Source organism: Cyanistes caeruleus, chromosome 3 (assembly GCF_971803275.1).
Source record: "Cyanistes caeruleus chromosome 3, bCyaCae1.hap1.1, whole genome shotgun sequence".
Taxonomy (NCBI): Eukaryota; Metazoa; Chordata; class Aves; order Passeriformes; family Paridae; genus Cyanistes; species Cyanistes caeruleus.
In genome coordinates, this window is record NC_141703.1 from 9,173,321 (window position 1) to 9,188,645 (window position 15,325).

General features: G+C 35.4%; 1 protein-coding gene across 12 annotated transcripts in view; it reads left to right on the forward strand.

Moving 5' to 3' along the window:
- CFAP47 (cilia and flagella associated protein 47) overlaps positions 1–15,325 on the forward strand; it is a 262,430-nt gene that overhangs the window by 120,680 nt on the left and 126,425 nt on the right. For all 12 annotated transcript variants that reach the window (XR_015284086.1, XM_086879766.1, XM_086879767.1 and 9 more), the window contains 3 exons: positions 389–532; positions 2,085–2,258; positions 11,518–11,629. Coding sequence is in view for 11 of the 12 variants with exons in the window: in XM_086879766.1 (XP_086735892.1) it covers positions 389–532; positions 2,085–2,258; positions 11,518–11,629 (430 nt within the window). In the remaining variant the exon portion in view is untranslated. The remainder of the gene's footprint in view (positions 1–388; positions 533–2,084; positions 2,259–11,517; positions 11,630–15,325) is intronic.

The window sequence follows — 15,325 nt, forward strand, 5'->3', positions numbered from 1 at the left end:
TTTTCTGCAGATGGAATAGGAACAGAATTTTGTCAAGCATTAAACAGCACCATGAAGATACTTGTAAATGTTTAAAATGATACTTAAAAATTCCATCTTGACCATTAGCTAGATCATGCTCATGTTCTTCTAATGAGTATTCCTGCTGACAGTATTGCTACTGAAAGTAGGGGTTCTCTACCTCTGGCTGCCAGGAATAACAGATTTATCATTAGCTTGTTTCATTTTTAAAATACACTGCTTTTATTCTTCCCAAAGGCACTCTGAGTAAGTACTTGGAGCAAATGAGGACTGTGCTGTGATGTGGTGGTAGCTGCAAGTGAAAGCTGAAATGCACATTAAAAAATTTAAACGCATAATCTAATTTACATCTTTGATTTTCTTTCAGAGTAACTTATCCTGTGAGGACTGGAGGTTTGAAGCAACTTTGGAAGGACAGTGTTTTCATGGCCCTTCTGTAATAAATGTGCCTGTAGGTGAAACAGTTCAGTATCCTCTCACGTTCATGCCGGTTGCTGAGAGTGTAATAATGGTAAGAGAGAAATCAGTTTCAACATTTGAAAAGGATGCTTTCACCAATAAAATTAATCACCAGTATCCAAATTATGCAAGTGTTTAGACAGTTGCTAATATTAAAGCATCTTATTGAGAGAAAGGAGGGGTAAGATTTACTGCTATCTGAAGTAAAAACACAAATGAACTAACTTTGTAAACCTTATGATTAGTTATGATAGATTTCCTCATCACATATGCTCATGTCTATTTAATTTTCTATTATATTCTTTGATTCTATTGATTTCTATTAAATTCTTCAATCCTACAGTTATTCTGTAAATATTCCAGACTTTTATCACAAAAATATACATTAATATTCTGAATTTAAGTGCTTATATTAATAGTATTTCATTACCGTAATAACTAATTAGTACTCTCATTGCATGCCTACATCACAAATTAATTTATGTGAAGAGTACTTTATTTTCAAGTTAAGCCACCATTTCCCAGCTACTTTTGCCATCACAGTAGCCACTGTTCCAAATGCTAAAATGATGAGCAGACCAAGGGCTATAACACCTTTAGCAAGAAGCTGCATTTGTGGTTTTGTCTGTGTCCCCAGCTGAGAGAATTTGACTGTAAGTTGCTGTTGAAATATGTGAACTGCCAAAGATGAAAAAATAAAATGTTCTTTGAAGCTTAAGTAACCCTTCTGCATGTGTTACCAACCAAATAAATGCAGTTTTGGCATCCAGTGTTATAAAATTATTAAAAGCCAAAAGCTCTGAATCCTTTGATGACTAAATTATTATGGAGAACATTTTAGCTGAATCCCAAAATCATCCAGAGATTTTGATGAGATCCCCAAGATTATCTAGTCCAGGTGTCAACCCAACACCATCATAGTTACCCCTAGACCATGTCCCAAGTGCCACATCCAGATGCCTCTTGACATGGTGACTCCACTTTCCTTGGGAAGTCATTCCAATGCCCAGCCACTCCTTCAGTGAAAATCTCTTTCTAATGTCTAATCTGAATCTCCCCTGGCACAACTTAAGGCCATTTCCTTTCAATATTTCACTTGAGACATAGGGAAGGGACCCATCCCCACCTCACTACAATCTCCTTTCAGGTATTTGTAGTGAGCAGTGCAGTTCCCTTGAGTCTCCCTTTCTCCAGGCTCAATGCTGTGCTCAGAAGACAGGTGAAATACAGGTGGAAACACTCAATGGGCAAAGTTAAATATTGTATGAAAGACAAGGAGGCATGAGATCAAATGTTCTTGGAAATGTTTTGTTTTTTTTTTTCCAAAGAAAAATTCAAGAAATAGAAAACCTAGAATAATGAAAACTTTATATTGTTGAATTTCATAGTTTAGAAAAAATTAAAATAAAAGGTTTTGGTTCTCTCATTTACTTCTCTGTTTAGAAATGGGTTTATTTAAGAACTAGGAAAGAAAATAGGAGCCCTTTCTTGTAAGCACTCTGAGTCACCTGGATTTGAGATTAATAAACTAAAGGAGTTGCTTTGGCAGCCAAAGGGGACTTTTACGGTAATGAAACTTTTTTTTTCTCCTTTCTTTGTTGTAGGGAAGGCTTATTCTGAGAAATGTTACAGCTGGAACTCAGAACATCTTTAGTCTTAAGGGAATAGGGAAGAAACCTCTGCCTCAGGATTGCATTGTGATAGAGTGCCAAGTGGGAAAGGTTGCTCATAAAATCTTATGGGTGCACAATTATACCAAGAAGATGTTAAAATACAAGGTAATTTTTTTGCAATAATATGACAAATATTTTTCTCTCCAAGGACTGATTGTATTACAGTGTGTACACTGATGTATTACAGAAGCAACAATTACTGTAATTGCAGATACACTAATAAAATTAATGTATCCATGAGAAAATTTTCTATAGTTCATAGTCTATGGATATGTTTATAGTCAGGAAATCTGTGAGTTAATGTATGATTTTACTGTATGCTTGATGGAAAAAAATATTTCTTCATGTTTTAGTCTGGTTTCTTAGGGGACAATACTTCTACAGTTGCTCTCTGTTCATTTGCTAATCTTTCCTTCTTCAGTGATTTGAAACCTGAGGCCAACTCTATCAGTTTTGAAATTAGAGGGGGCCTGAGAATTACTGGGTTCCTAAAATCTTCATAAAATATTGATTATTACATGAAAAGGACAAAAATTATTATCCTACTAAGGGCAGGATTGCAGCATGAGCTCTCTAAGCATGAATTTCTCATGGCCCATTGGCCTGGCCCAGTTACTGTCTATTGCCCAGCTGTTGTTTCAGCAATGTTGGAGGAAGTTGGGAATACTTTGTGTGTTTGCTGACAGCAGAGAAAATTCAGAGGTAATCACTGGAGTTGTTGAAAGGCAATGGGTCACTGAGAAGGTTAATACAAGTTCTTAAGAAATACAGTTTTATTGATTTCCTTGCTCAAGAACATATTTTTACTATTAAATAGTCATTATTTTTCATATTTTCCATTAACTATATTTTTAACTGTGTTTACACAAAAACATATTTTTCTATTTAAAACCACTGTTGTAGTACTGAAATAGCATAATTTTTCCACTGTTTATCTTGTCTGTATGTTTAATTTGAAAGTGATTAAACTATTTCTGTAGCCTTCCTCACCTTCTGTCCCTATGTATTGCATTCCATGTCCTGTGCCAGCAGAGGCAGAAGCTACATTAGGGGAACAAAGATGAAATTCTGCTTTTCTTCCCAGCTGCAGAGAAGTTCCTGAGCAGGAACAACTTCAAAGAAAATCTGTATTTGTGACTCTATCATGGCATTTAAATCTAAAGCAGATAGTATCCAGATATTATGGCCATACAGTATTTGCCAGGAGGGCTCCATCTATTGAAGCAATGCAGGGGAGTGCCAGCTAAAAATTGTCAGCACATGTAAATATGAGTATTTAGTTTTCCTTTTGTTCAAGGCTTGAAAATGGGACAATGTACATGCTAGAAGATAAAACTGGACTAGCTGACTAATGTGGACTTGCAAACTGAGTGATTTTGTTCTCTTGCCTTGGTGCCAGTAGAGCCAAGTGCTGCTTAATTCAAATTGAAAGGTAATGGTAATGAATGATTTGACCATATGGTACAAAGAGAGACCATGTACATACCAGCAGCAGTGGTCTATTAAGTAATGATAATTCATGTCAAAATCCTTCCTTGGATGTCTTCTTGCTAGTCTCCAGTTTTCTAGGTTTCCACTTTTACAGGTCAATCTACATTTAGTAAACTTCCTATATCACAGACAGGACCAGGTTCATATTCCTGTTTTTTGAGTCATTATCATCCCACAAAACAAAGTAGGAAATTAATTTTTTGGGTATCACCAGCTTTGACATTTTTTTTTTCAGCAGTCTTAGTTTTTCAGATGCGAATGCATTTACATTTCTAATATATTTGTACTTTTGTCTCTGGAAGAAGTGAATGTTTTTGGCAACAGAATGTTTTTTCTGCTTTCCTATTTTGTGTGAACTCAACTGTTTTTTGTGCCAATGTAAGTGAAAGGTACAGAAATAAAAAAACTTCAAAACAAATACATTAAAATTATTCATGGTATGTATTCTTCAGAAATGTTGCATTAAATGAATTTATGGCAATTGTAACTGTTCCAGGGTGAGCTCTGTCTGTCTGATTGAACTTTGACCTCCTTGAGGGTGTTCAACCTGAAATCTGGTTTTGATTAGTTTTGTGATGTGGGGGGAGTTTGTGCTTTTTTCATCTCTGTGAAATACTGCTTGACAGTCCAACTGTGTGTGCTCTTTTCTCTCTGGGACCTTTTGGAGAGAAATAGTAAGGTCAGCTATTTCATTCATGTATGCATATAATAAATTAATCAGGGTGAATAATGCATTTTCTCTATGCGAGATTCTTACCCAGAAGCAGTTGCAGAACAGTTGTTGGAGCAAGGTGTGCTGGAATTGCTGGAAAAGGCATGATTACAAAGCCTGCTGGAGTCTGGAGTCTGTCCCCTCCACAAAGCAAACAATATTTATCACTTCCAGCACCCTCCAGCAGATGTCATGTCGTGTCTTGTGCTATTGGAGTGAGCAAAGATCATTTGCTTGCTTTTATTTCCGAAACGGTCCGCCTGTAAATTAGGATTTAATTACTAAATCCAGAACATGATCACAGGTATTTGTAGTTATTAGGGAAATGCAGAAAACCTTCTTTAAGAGGTGTGACCCACAGCCTTGGTGGAAATGCCAAATAAACATTATTTATTCAGATGTATATAGCACAAAGGGCAACAGGAAAAACAAATATTCTAATTTTGTTGCTGCTGTTCATTTTGTTCCATGCTGCCTGATTACTGTAATATCTGGGTAGTCTGTGGTGAAGCAGAGCGCTGTTTTTGTCTTTGCTGGTGTTTCCCTTGGGGGCACTTGATGGCAGCCCAATAACTCTTCCTCCTTTTTAATCCAGCATCTCTGACAGTTTTCTGTATTGTGCTGTAGCTAAGTTGGTGATTAGGTAGAGGAAATGTTGTCAGTCTTGGCAGACAGAGAAATGATAATCCAAAAAGTAATAGTTTTGGATGTGTTTTTGATGGGATCTTTTGTAATTTTGTTGGCTAATGAATATCTTCATTATTGAATTGGTTGATGTGCCCCGTACACCCTGCAGCGCTGGAGTATGAAGTAATTTCTCATAGATTAACTGGGACATACATGATATTAAAAAAACCCAAAACACACGAGAATTTCATTTACTGAAGTAATAAAGCTCAACCTATGTCAAGAATGGTATGTTATGTGTCAGTAGCTGACAAACATAGTCCTTTACAGACAAGTCCATAAACAATTTTCTGCACGATGAATACTTGCAATAAGTAATTTAGCTGAACTGAAACTTGGGGGTAATTTTGCCTTGGAGTTGTAAATGTAGCTTCACTATTCCATTTTAATAACTGAATATATTAAACTATAAACTTAACAAAAAAACTTCATGTCATTAAAAAATAAAATTACATTATATATATATATGCTACTCTGTTTCTCATATTTGCTGTATTTTTCTAATAGTCTAAGCCAAAATGAGGTTGCTACTGTAAAAGTGACAATTTTAAATGAAATTTAAGTCTGGAAGGAGGAAGAGGGAAATGATCCTTGCCTTTACTGCAGAAAGACAGCCTTCTTCCAGCTGAATAATATTTTTTTCCTTTTCAATCATATACAGAGGGTTTATGTTTGGGGCAGCAATATTTTTTGTATATGTGTCTTTGCAACCATTAGTGTGGATCTAGAGTTGGGGAGGGAAGAAGTGCCTTTGCAGTTCAGTGGAGGTCATGTGCAGGACTCCATCAGTCTACCTTTAAAACTTCTAAGCAAAACCCTTGCAGTGCTCACAAAGCTTTCCATGATTAAAAATACAATTTCCATAAATTCCCTTGAAAAATGTGAATGGTTTTATGAACTATTTTCTACTGATTGATGTGTAAACCTTGGGGAACTGCTGCCACTGTGCTCCTTGTGGTTGGTTCTTGAGGATCTTGCAACAAATAGTCTTCCTTGTGATTAAATTCTGGATATGAAAAAAAAAAAAATCATCACAACAGAATTTATAAAGAATTTGTGCACATATAACATAAGCCAGAAAGCACATCCTTCTCTAATGATGAATTAATAGAAGGTAAGTGTCTGCAGTGTAAATGGATTTTAGTGTCTGTAAAATTACATTCAATTCCTCCTGAGAGAAGGAAGTGTAAAGCATTTCTATGAAAATCCAATCTCTCAGTCTCATGACAAAACTTTTTATGCAATTTTCTTGTTTATTTATATAAATCTTTGTCTACTGGATATAAATAATTGTCAGATGCATTGATGGCTCCTTCTAATGATACCTTTGATAGAAACTTTAGCTATAAAGGTGCCTAATTGTTTCAAGGCATGGATTTGCAATATAATATAAAACTGTGCAACTGTTTTTCTCAGTGCTATTTAAAGTAGATGCCATTACAGTAAACTCTCCAGAGGAATCTCAAGACCCAGTTAAATTACCTTTCAGGCATTAGGTTATACAAACTGTTAGTATTTTATAAAATTGTAGAATAAATACAGAATGAAAAAAAATATCAAATCCTCTGTTTTTCAGTGTGTTTACCTCTATCCTCTATATATCCATTTTAGGTTTTGACAATGTCACTGAGACAATGTCATGAAGGTTGGGTATTTTTAACAAATGCCTCAAAGTAATAAAAGTATGTACCATAAACATTTAATGAGGGGCTTCCCTATTCAGCCTAGCTCATTTTTAGTAATGTATCTGAGATTTTCTGAGAATGAATTCTGTGCAAGTGCAGTAACCTGATTGCTAAAGGTCAAGTTTATCTTCTTTAGCAACAAGTGGATCTGTGTACACCATAATCCTTCAATTTTTGTCTGGTAAGCAATATATATATGGTGAATAAATATATATTTATATTAAAATATTTATTTATTTATTGGTTCAAAGGGCCACAGAATCTAAGAATAACTCTAGTTGTTGCCAGGTGTCTTTTTGGTGGCTAGCTGTGAAATTTTTAGATCAATTAAGGGCATAGTAAGGTCTTAGGTCAGATTTGTTTCTTGAAATGTGTTAGTGATCTTGATAGGTGGCCTGGTTTAGGAACAAATCTGGATTATGTAGCATTCTTCATTATGCAGAACTCCAGGTTGCTGCTCAACAGGCAGGAATTATTTGGAGAATATCCTAAGTGCAATGCAAAGATGTTTTACTTCAGTGTGGTAACATGCTGGTGGCAAAATAAGAGTGATTGCAAGAATTAAATGAGTTCCTAGTGACTCAGGAATTTGGAAAGTTCACTCTGAAAGGTGGATGAGGGAAAGAAATGGTTTTTTTTTATGGAAAAACAGCCATTCTTGACAATTTGTAAAGTCTGGTTGTCAGATTGATCAGTGACTCCCACAGATGCAGTTCTGGCCTAGAGTCACAGAGCATTAACTTTTTGCTGAGTAGAGCCTTTCAGTATTGTTAAAGAAACCTCAGAAACAATTCTCAAATGGAAACCTTGAACATATTACTGTCTGACTTTGTTTTACTAAGAGACAATGGAGTTTGATTATATTCTTACATCTATTCACCACTTGGCCTTGAAGTTTTTGGAGTTATGCTTATTTGGTTATTCAGCTCTGGAAAAAGTTACAGTAATTTTGAAGTTTGGTTTTTACATTTCTTTTCATGTTAAATAGCCATATTACAGTTCTGCAGGATGAGTTTTCAAACCAGTGACTGATATATTAGTTTTGAATTGCAGCATTTTATACATACACTCCATTTATACTTTCTGGCTGTGTGTAAATAATGACTTGATATGTAAGACAATGGAGAATACTATAATTTAAAAAACAAATCCTTGGATATGGATTGCTTTAAGCAAATGTTGTGCAGAGTCACAATGATAACTTTAATAATAATTTACATTTTGGCTCCATTGCATTATTCTGCAGTTCTGATTTCCTGAGTGATAGTGATGTATCGTATTTTAAGAAACTGCAATTATTTATGCCTGATAAATTTTGTGTATTCTTCAGTGTGTATCTGCAGATCTGCCTGTTTCAGTATTGATACTGTGTGTAAGTACAAAGCTCTGGAACCTCAGCCTTGGTGTGGGTTCTGGTTTATCTGCCTGTAATTGTTCATCTTTCTCTCATCACACATCAGGACAGAAGCTGACAAACTGCCTCTCCCACTAACTGGAAGGAGTAATTCTATATCTTGACTCATTTTGAATAGCTTGTAAATCAATATTATTTTTGTTGTTGATAAAAACACCCCAATTTATGCCCTATTTTCTTCATTCAAAATGTATTTGCCTAACAATAGTGATCCATAGAAGATTTTGTTAGGCATGTTAAGGAACCTTCAGGAAGACAGTATTGTAGATTATTATAGGATATCAGGTTATTCAATGCTACATCTGTGACTAAAATTGTGTTCTGTCCTTACATATAATCCTCATAGAAATGCATACTAATTAGAAATAGCTCTCTCAGATAGAATAAAGTTAACTTAAAGCTTACTGTGCATAAATTCTTTTATTGATTCACTCAAAGCTTTTCTCTAAACTTTTGAAATCTTTGCAACTACTTATTGTTATAAAAATCTGCAATATCTGGACTTTCCCCTATGTGTACTTTTAAATTCTCCAACTTTTTTCCTTTCTGAGTATTCCTGGATGGTCTTGTCATTTTGTCATAGACCTGCAGTTAAGCAGAGACATATTATACAACATTATGTCATTTTAGAATCCCAAATGTTTGTGAACAAAAGAGAATGATTCTTGGTATGAATTCTGATATTAGGATAAATTGCCTGTGTGCATGGGCAAGCGTGGGCATGCACTTTTAGTATCCATTTGTCATCTGAGGTTGATCCTTTAATTAGTCTCAGTAACAGAGCTGATAAATCACGTGGCCATTGGAGCAAGACAAAATTCTATTTAAGGAATACATGAGAGGTGCCTGGTGAGTGATGTCTGTCACAGCCATAAACCTTCTCAGGAGGTTGGAAGTAGGAGACTTTGTTGTGAACACTGCTTGGAGATTGGCTAAAGTGTGATTCACTTAAATAACAGAGACAAAGAAATGAATGGTAAATGAATGGGGGTGATTCCTTGATGGTGACTATTTGTGTTACAGCTCTGGAATAATAAGCAGTATGAGGAATGTTTAATGAGTTTAATGACTGCAGGAGGAAAGGTGGAAGCAGACTGAGGTCAGCATCAGTTATGTACAAATTTTAGTGAGCATCTGATCCTAAAAGGTTTAATCTGATGCAGGACAGGAAAGGGAAAATCCCTCCTTGTCTCTTGATACAGGATCTGGTTTCAAACACTGAAACAGTGGCCATGTGTGTACTGACATAGTTTCATTGCTTATACTCTGCCTTTTCTTATTTGGTTATACAGTCACTTCCTTGAGATTAAAAACCTAATTTTAAAATAATTCAGCTTCTGTTAGTTCACTACTCTGAAAAAGTGTCCAAAATTTCTCTTGAATGACTGAAAATCAAACTTTCAGTCCATATTTACTTATCAGCAATCCATAGACACTTCATGTTTATAGTCAACCATGCCAGTAGTGTTCCATTTACTTTGAGATCTTGTAGTAGAAACTTGTCTGGTATGTCCAGTCTTTGCTAGAAACTGTACTACCCTACCCTTCTGCTTTTTACCCAATTTAAATTAATCACATTTATCCTACTTTTGCTTCTGTCTCCATATTGCTTTTCCCTTAAAAAGAAATCTCATTTTGACTGATCTTATTTGTATCCCTAGTAATTTGCTGTCATTTCTATTGTCCTAGCTGTATTTTTAGGTACTTATCCTTTACTTTTGCAACATTCACTGTAAACTGAAATGGAATAATCCATAAATGTAGGAGTGTGACTAATTTATTGTTTATATTTGAATAAATGAATCTTCTTCATCTTCAGTAAAAGTCCCACCTCTCCTATGCTTTGCTCTTTGTTGACAACTTAAAAGATTTTTTTTTCAGTTTTTTTTCTCCAAGTGCCAATTCAACAAGTCTTTTCATCCATCTCTTTCTTAGCCTTTTTTTTTCCCCTTCTTGCCAAAGTAGTTTCTTCCTATTCTTTCTGGTTGCTGCGCTTTTAATATCCAGTTTGAAATGCAGATTTACTGGGGGAGAGGAAGACTGTTGCTTGACAGGTTTTTCCCTCTGTTTCTTGGAGTAGAAATTCTGGATTTAGAAGAACAAGTGCCTGAAAAAGGAATTACAGTAACATAAACACCACAAACAGAGAATGCGTTGTAGGCAATGACTGTCTGTATCAGAAGAAAATGTGATTTAAAAATTGGCTTATTTTCTACATAAAATAATAAGAAAATATATTTACTTGATGAATGTGCATCTAATGCTGTTAGTGTTGCAAGAGAAATCTTTGTAGATGCAGGTATCCATGCATTGGGTGCTTGACAGGCCAGCACTGCCTGGGGATGCCTCAGACCTGAACACTTCTTCCACTGATGCCTTTTCCTGACTTACCTAAAAATAGAGGCCAGGCAGAATTAAGAGAATAAAAGAAGATATATTTAATAAAGGGCCTTTATGTACATTAAGGGCAGATGAAGCCTCCCCAAGGGGCTACACACCCAAAATGGATGATGGTCATGAGTTTTTCAGACAGATATAAGTTTGGTCCATTTTCATATTGGGTCAATTCTCCAATTACAGCTTCAGGTAATGAACTCACACCCCTGTTTGCTGCCCCCCAATTCACTTTTGTTATACTTTTCAGGGCCTGAGGCAGTAGGGTATCCTTGAATTTCAGGCTTAGAGGAATTGTTTTGTCTGACCAAAATGTGAAGACAGTTAACTAACACTCTATATGGAATTTAGAATCATACACTAATGCAGTACAGGATTTAAAAAATATAAAAGCTAAAATCCTAAAGCATGACCACGAGCAGCTGCTCAGAAAATCCCTCTGCAGCAGCAGCTGTTCAAGAGAGAAAGAAATGAGATGCAATTAAAAAATACCCTATATTCTCCCAATGAGCTTTACAGTTTGCAAACCCTAAAGTTCCATATGTGAAAATTGTATTGGTCTCTCCATTGCCCCAAGAGTTGCCATACATGCCATGTATATGTGTCATTTACAAAATGTGACATATCCAAAAAGCACAGTTTAATATCACTTGAGGTGCTGCAAATGATGTTAAAATGACATTTTAGATTTTGCTTTGTTTTGTCTATTTAGATGGATTGGTAGTGCTGAACATCTTTGTTATATTTCTAACGAAAATGTATGTAAAATATTAAGGGCCCAACTGTGCAAATCTATGCTTATGTAAGCAGTTCTGTGGTCTGAGCAATAGACTTTTGATCATGTTGAGCAATAACTTCAAAATTTGTGCTTGAAATGATCTGTGTATACAAATGGATATGAATGGATAATGTCTTGATGGTGTTCTTGCAAGAGTTACTTGCTTTTGATGCGTGTTCCTCTTTGTGATTTGTCTCCCCCAGGTGTATTCCAATCTCTCAATGCTGAGTGGTGCCCCTGATCTGGCTGTCAACCCAGAGGACACCGCTGCTTACACTTTGAGTATCTCTCCCTGCAGACGAGGAGTCTTTCAAGGTACCATTTAGAACTCAAATCTATAAAATATCCCCATAAATTAGCAGGTTAAATCTGTCTACAGCTAATGCTTGCATTTGTTCTGCATAACCTTTCTTCTGGAAGCAGGGTTATCATTACTGGTGAATCAGGTTTTTAAGCTGGCTAGTATTTTTATTTTTAAAGGTATCTTACTGCTAAATATGTGGTCACGTTCTTCAAATATGCCAGCATATGAAAATTTTATGCATTTAATTGGTCTCATGAAAATTGACTAAATAGGCAGTAATAATTTTTGAATTATCACCAAGTTTGTGGATCTAAATTTAATTTTCCAAAAGCTGCTTAATCCCTGTAGTTATGTTAGTAGTACTTGTACCAAAGATGTAAAGGCAGAGACCAGAATTTGATTTTTTCCCTTAAATAATTTTCAATCTGTTGGTCACAAGGAAAGAGTACACAAATAGAATACAGGGAACTCGGTTCTTTCTTTGACATATATGGAGACTGGGGGAGAACTAAAATTAATTGTACATAATTCACATCCATCCATGTTTATAATCATATTCTTATGATACCATAGCAAAATTCTTGATTGCTGTAACCAATGTCAGAATCCCATAATTAATGTTTTGTCCTGATTTTCTTTTTTTAAATAAAAAACCATGTTTAAAAATTTTTAAATGTTTGGTAATGGTTCTAGAATTTCATCATGCTCATTATTTACCCCATAATGTGAAAAGCATGGTTTTGAGAATGCAACTATACAATTAGTCTTTGTCTTCCCTGAAGGGTAATTATTGTAGTAACTCTCAGGAGAGAAAAGTACAAAGGTGTTTGGGAGGGAATTATGGAAACAGAAGAGACCATCCTAAAGGAACTGAACAGCACTCAGGAAAAGAGTTGAACTTCTTAAATGAAGGGTTTCCCAATAACAGATAAATCTCTCAATACAAAATGCTTAGTGTGTAGTTTTGAATTTGTGGGTTCCTAACTCCAAGCACTTGATTCTGCTGCATTCTTGGACAATTGAGATTAATGACAGCTGTTTTCTCAGCATTAAAAAGCTATTAAGGCTTGTCCCTAAGGATGTCAAACTATGCTCCTTTGGCCATTTTATTTTTAGTGCCTGATATGTAAAATGTAACTAATAATGCCATCTCAATTCACAAGTGATTTGTGCAAATAAATTAATACTTGTAACAAGGCTTGGCCTAGTGTCATAGGAAGATTTCAGTGCCCTGATCTGTAGCCCTGGAAAAAAAAAAAAAAATCACGCTATGTGAATAGAAATCAGCTTTCAATGAAATTGTAACCATCAAAAATGTGCACCAGGAAATATTGAGGATGTACTATATTTTAACATGCCTTTTTTTTTAAGCATTAAAGATTTAGGAATAGTCTCTTCTTCTGCCTTAGAAAATCTCCAGTACTTTTATATATAATGAAAGTTTCAGTAGAAGAGGCTCCAAGGGATCTATAATACAGCAAATTAATACCAGGTGATAAAAGCAATGCCTTCAAAGGGACATAGATGGCCTGTTCAGATCTACATCTCCTATGTTCTCTCCTCCCCTTGCCTTCTATCACAATGGTTTCCATTATGTTTTGAAGTATTATATGTCCACTGAGTGAAAAAAGAGAGAGCAGTCAGTTTCTCTAACCTAACAAAAAGTTACTGGTTCAAATGCTGGGAAGCCACATCTGCACTTTTTCTCAGAAAAGTTCATTTATTTTTCACTTTAAAATAAATTGATAGAAGGGTAAAATTATCCTTTGAAAAGGACAGGACCCAGTTATGTACAATCCACCCCCTGGTTCAGGGCTTGCTTTAATCACTACCTCAGGAAATCACGTTCATCCTTCCCCTGGAACAGAGACAGGTTTGGCTCTCTCAAAGAAATCCGTGCACACACTCTAATCATTCAGCTGCTGTATCAGGGAGAGGTGTGGAGGGAAAAGAGGACACTATCACAGGTCTGAAAAGTAGCAGCTCTTTTTGTCTGATGTTAGGTTTGATGTAAACCTAACTACCAAGTGTCCTATCTAAGGTAATGTGTTAGGAAGTGCTTTCTTTGTGGCTTCAAGGAGAATGGAAGTGTGTCTACTTCAGACTGTGCAAGACTGGGAAGTCAGATTTGTTCTCCAGAGCAGAATTTCCAGGTCCTGAGAAGCTTCAATCTCAAAGATATATATATATATATATATATATATATATATATATATATGAATGCATTTTTGGCTTTCAGGATATTTCAGCAGCCAGCCTGAATCTTGAGAATCAGAGATAAGATGTAGGTGATTCAAGTGGGAATTAGGCAGAACTCAGGAATCTTAATCCTTTCTAGGTTCAAGATGCCACAAGAAAAGTATAATTTAACACCCCCAACCCTCCAAAGAAAAGAAGAAAAAAGTGTTCTCTATTCAGTCTACTTAATCCGTTTAGAAGGAAGAAAATAATCCATGGGGTGAGCAGTTTAGCTCAAATGACTGAAAATAAAAACCAGTGCTCCAAAGCTATCTGCAGAGACAGTAAATTTTATCCTGCAAGGAAAAAAGAACAACTGTTTTGATACCTAGCTGAAGACTGTCGTAATATCAATGAATAATTTCAAGTCTAGAAATTCCTAACTTGTAAGCATAAAACTTTGTAGCCTTGGTGTTCTAATACTATTTTTGTCATATTAAAATAAATTCTAGTGAAAGAACTTTTACCACATAAGTTGTACTGAGCAAATGGTTTGCATTTTTCATTTATTTTCAAAGTCCTTTTATTTCCAGAATTATATAGCTGCAAAATTATGCTGCTTTTGCTTTCTGTCTTGCTGTTTTATGGTTGCAAAGCTAAAAATGGGCTCAGTTATTTTCCAAAGCCCATTTGGAAGCATTCCAAAAAGGGGGCTAATATTACATGTTTCAACCAGTTTGTAGGTGTATGACAGCTTTAACACAGAAATAATAGCAAATAAACACCTCAAACAAGATTCTGTCACTACATAAAATTCTTCAGCAGTCTGTTTTCAGAGTAATTGAGCAATTTTCTTTAGGTTTGATAAAGCATCTTCTCCAGTTGCTTTATATTTTATCAAGTTTTTATTTGTGTTTTCCACGAAATAGACCAGAATTTTTCCAGAATACAAGAAAGCTCATAGTACTTGAATATGTCTTGTACAAAAAACCCACACACCTTTCACAGTCAGTGCCCTTTTATTCATACAATCCCCTAGCATTTTGAAAGGAGCTTTCTAGCTTTATGTCTCATCTTTCATTAATTTTTAAACTAAATCTGGGTTTAGTAGGAAGTGCTTTTCCATGCTGCTTAGAAACTTAAATTGAGGAAAAAGGGCAGCATGTTCCAGGCCTGTCAGATGCAGTTGTAGTGAGGTGGTGAAGATCATGCCTATATGTGCTGGCCTGTAAATGAGTTGATTGAACTTGTTTATTTATCATTATTATCTATTTGAACTGGCATTAATAATAATAAAAAAAAAAAAGTTCTATGTCTTTGCTGGAATTCTGCAAAATCATAAATACCCATGAGAAAGATTATCTTTGTAGTTCCTTGTAGCCTATGCTTTATTTCCAGCACCTGCCTGTTTGCTTTGAGCACTTCCTCTTCACCTGCATCCCCCTGACAAATTGAGTCTGATTCATTGGTAGCAAAACAAAAATTGAAGATTGATTGGTTGCTTGATTATTGTCAATTGCTCTGCTGCA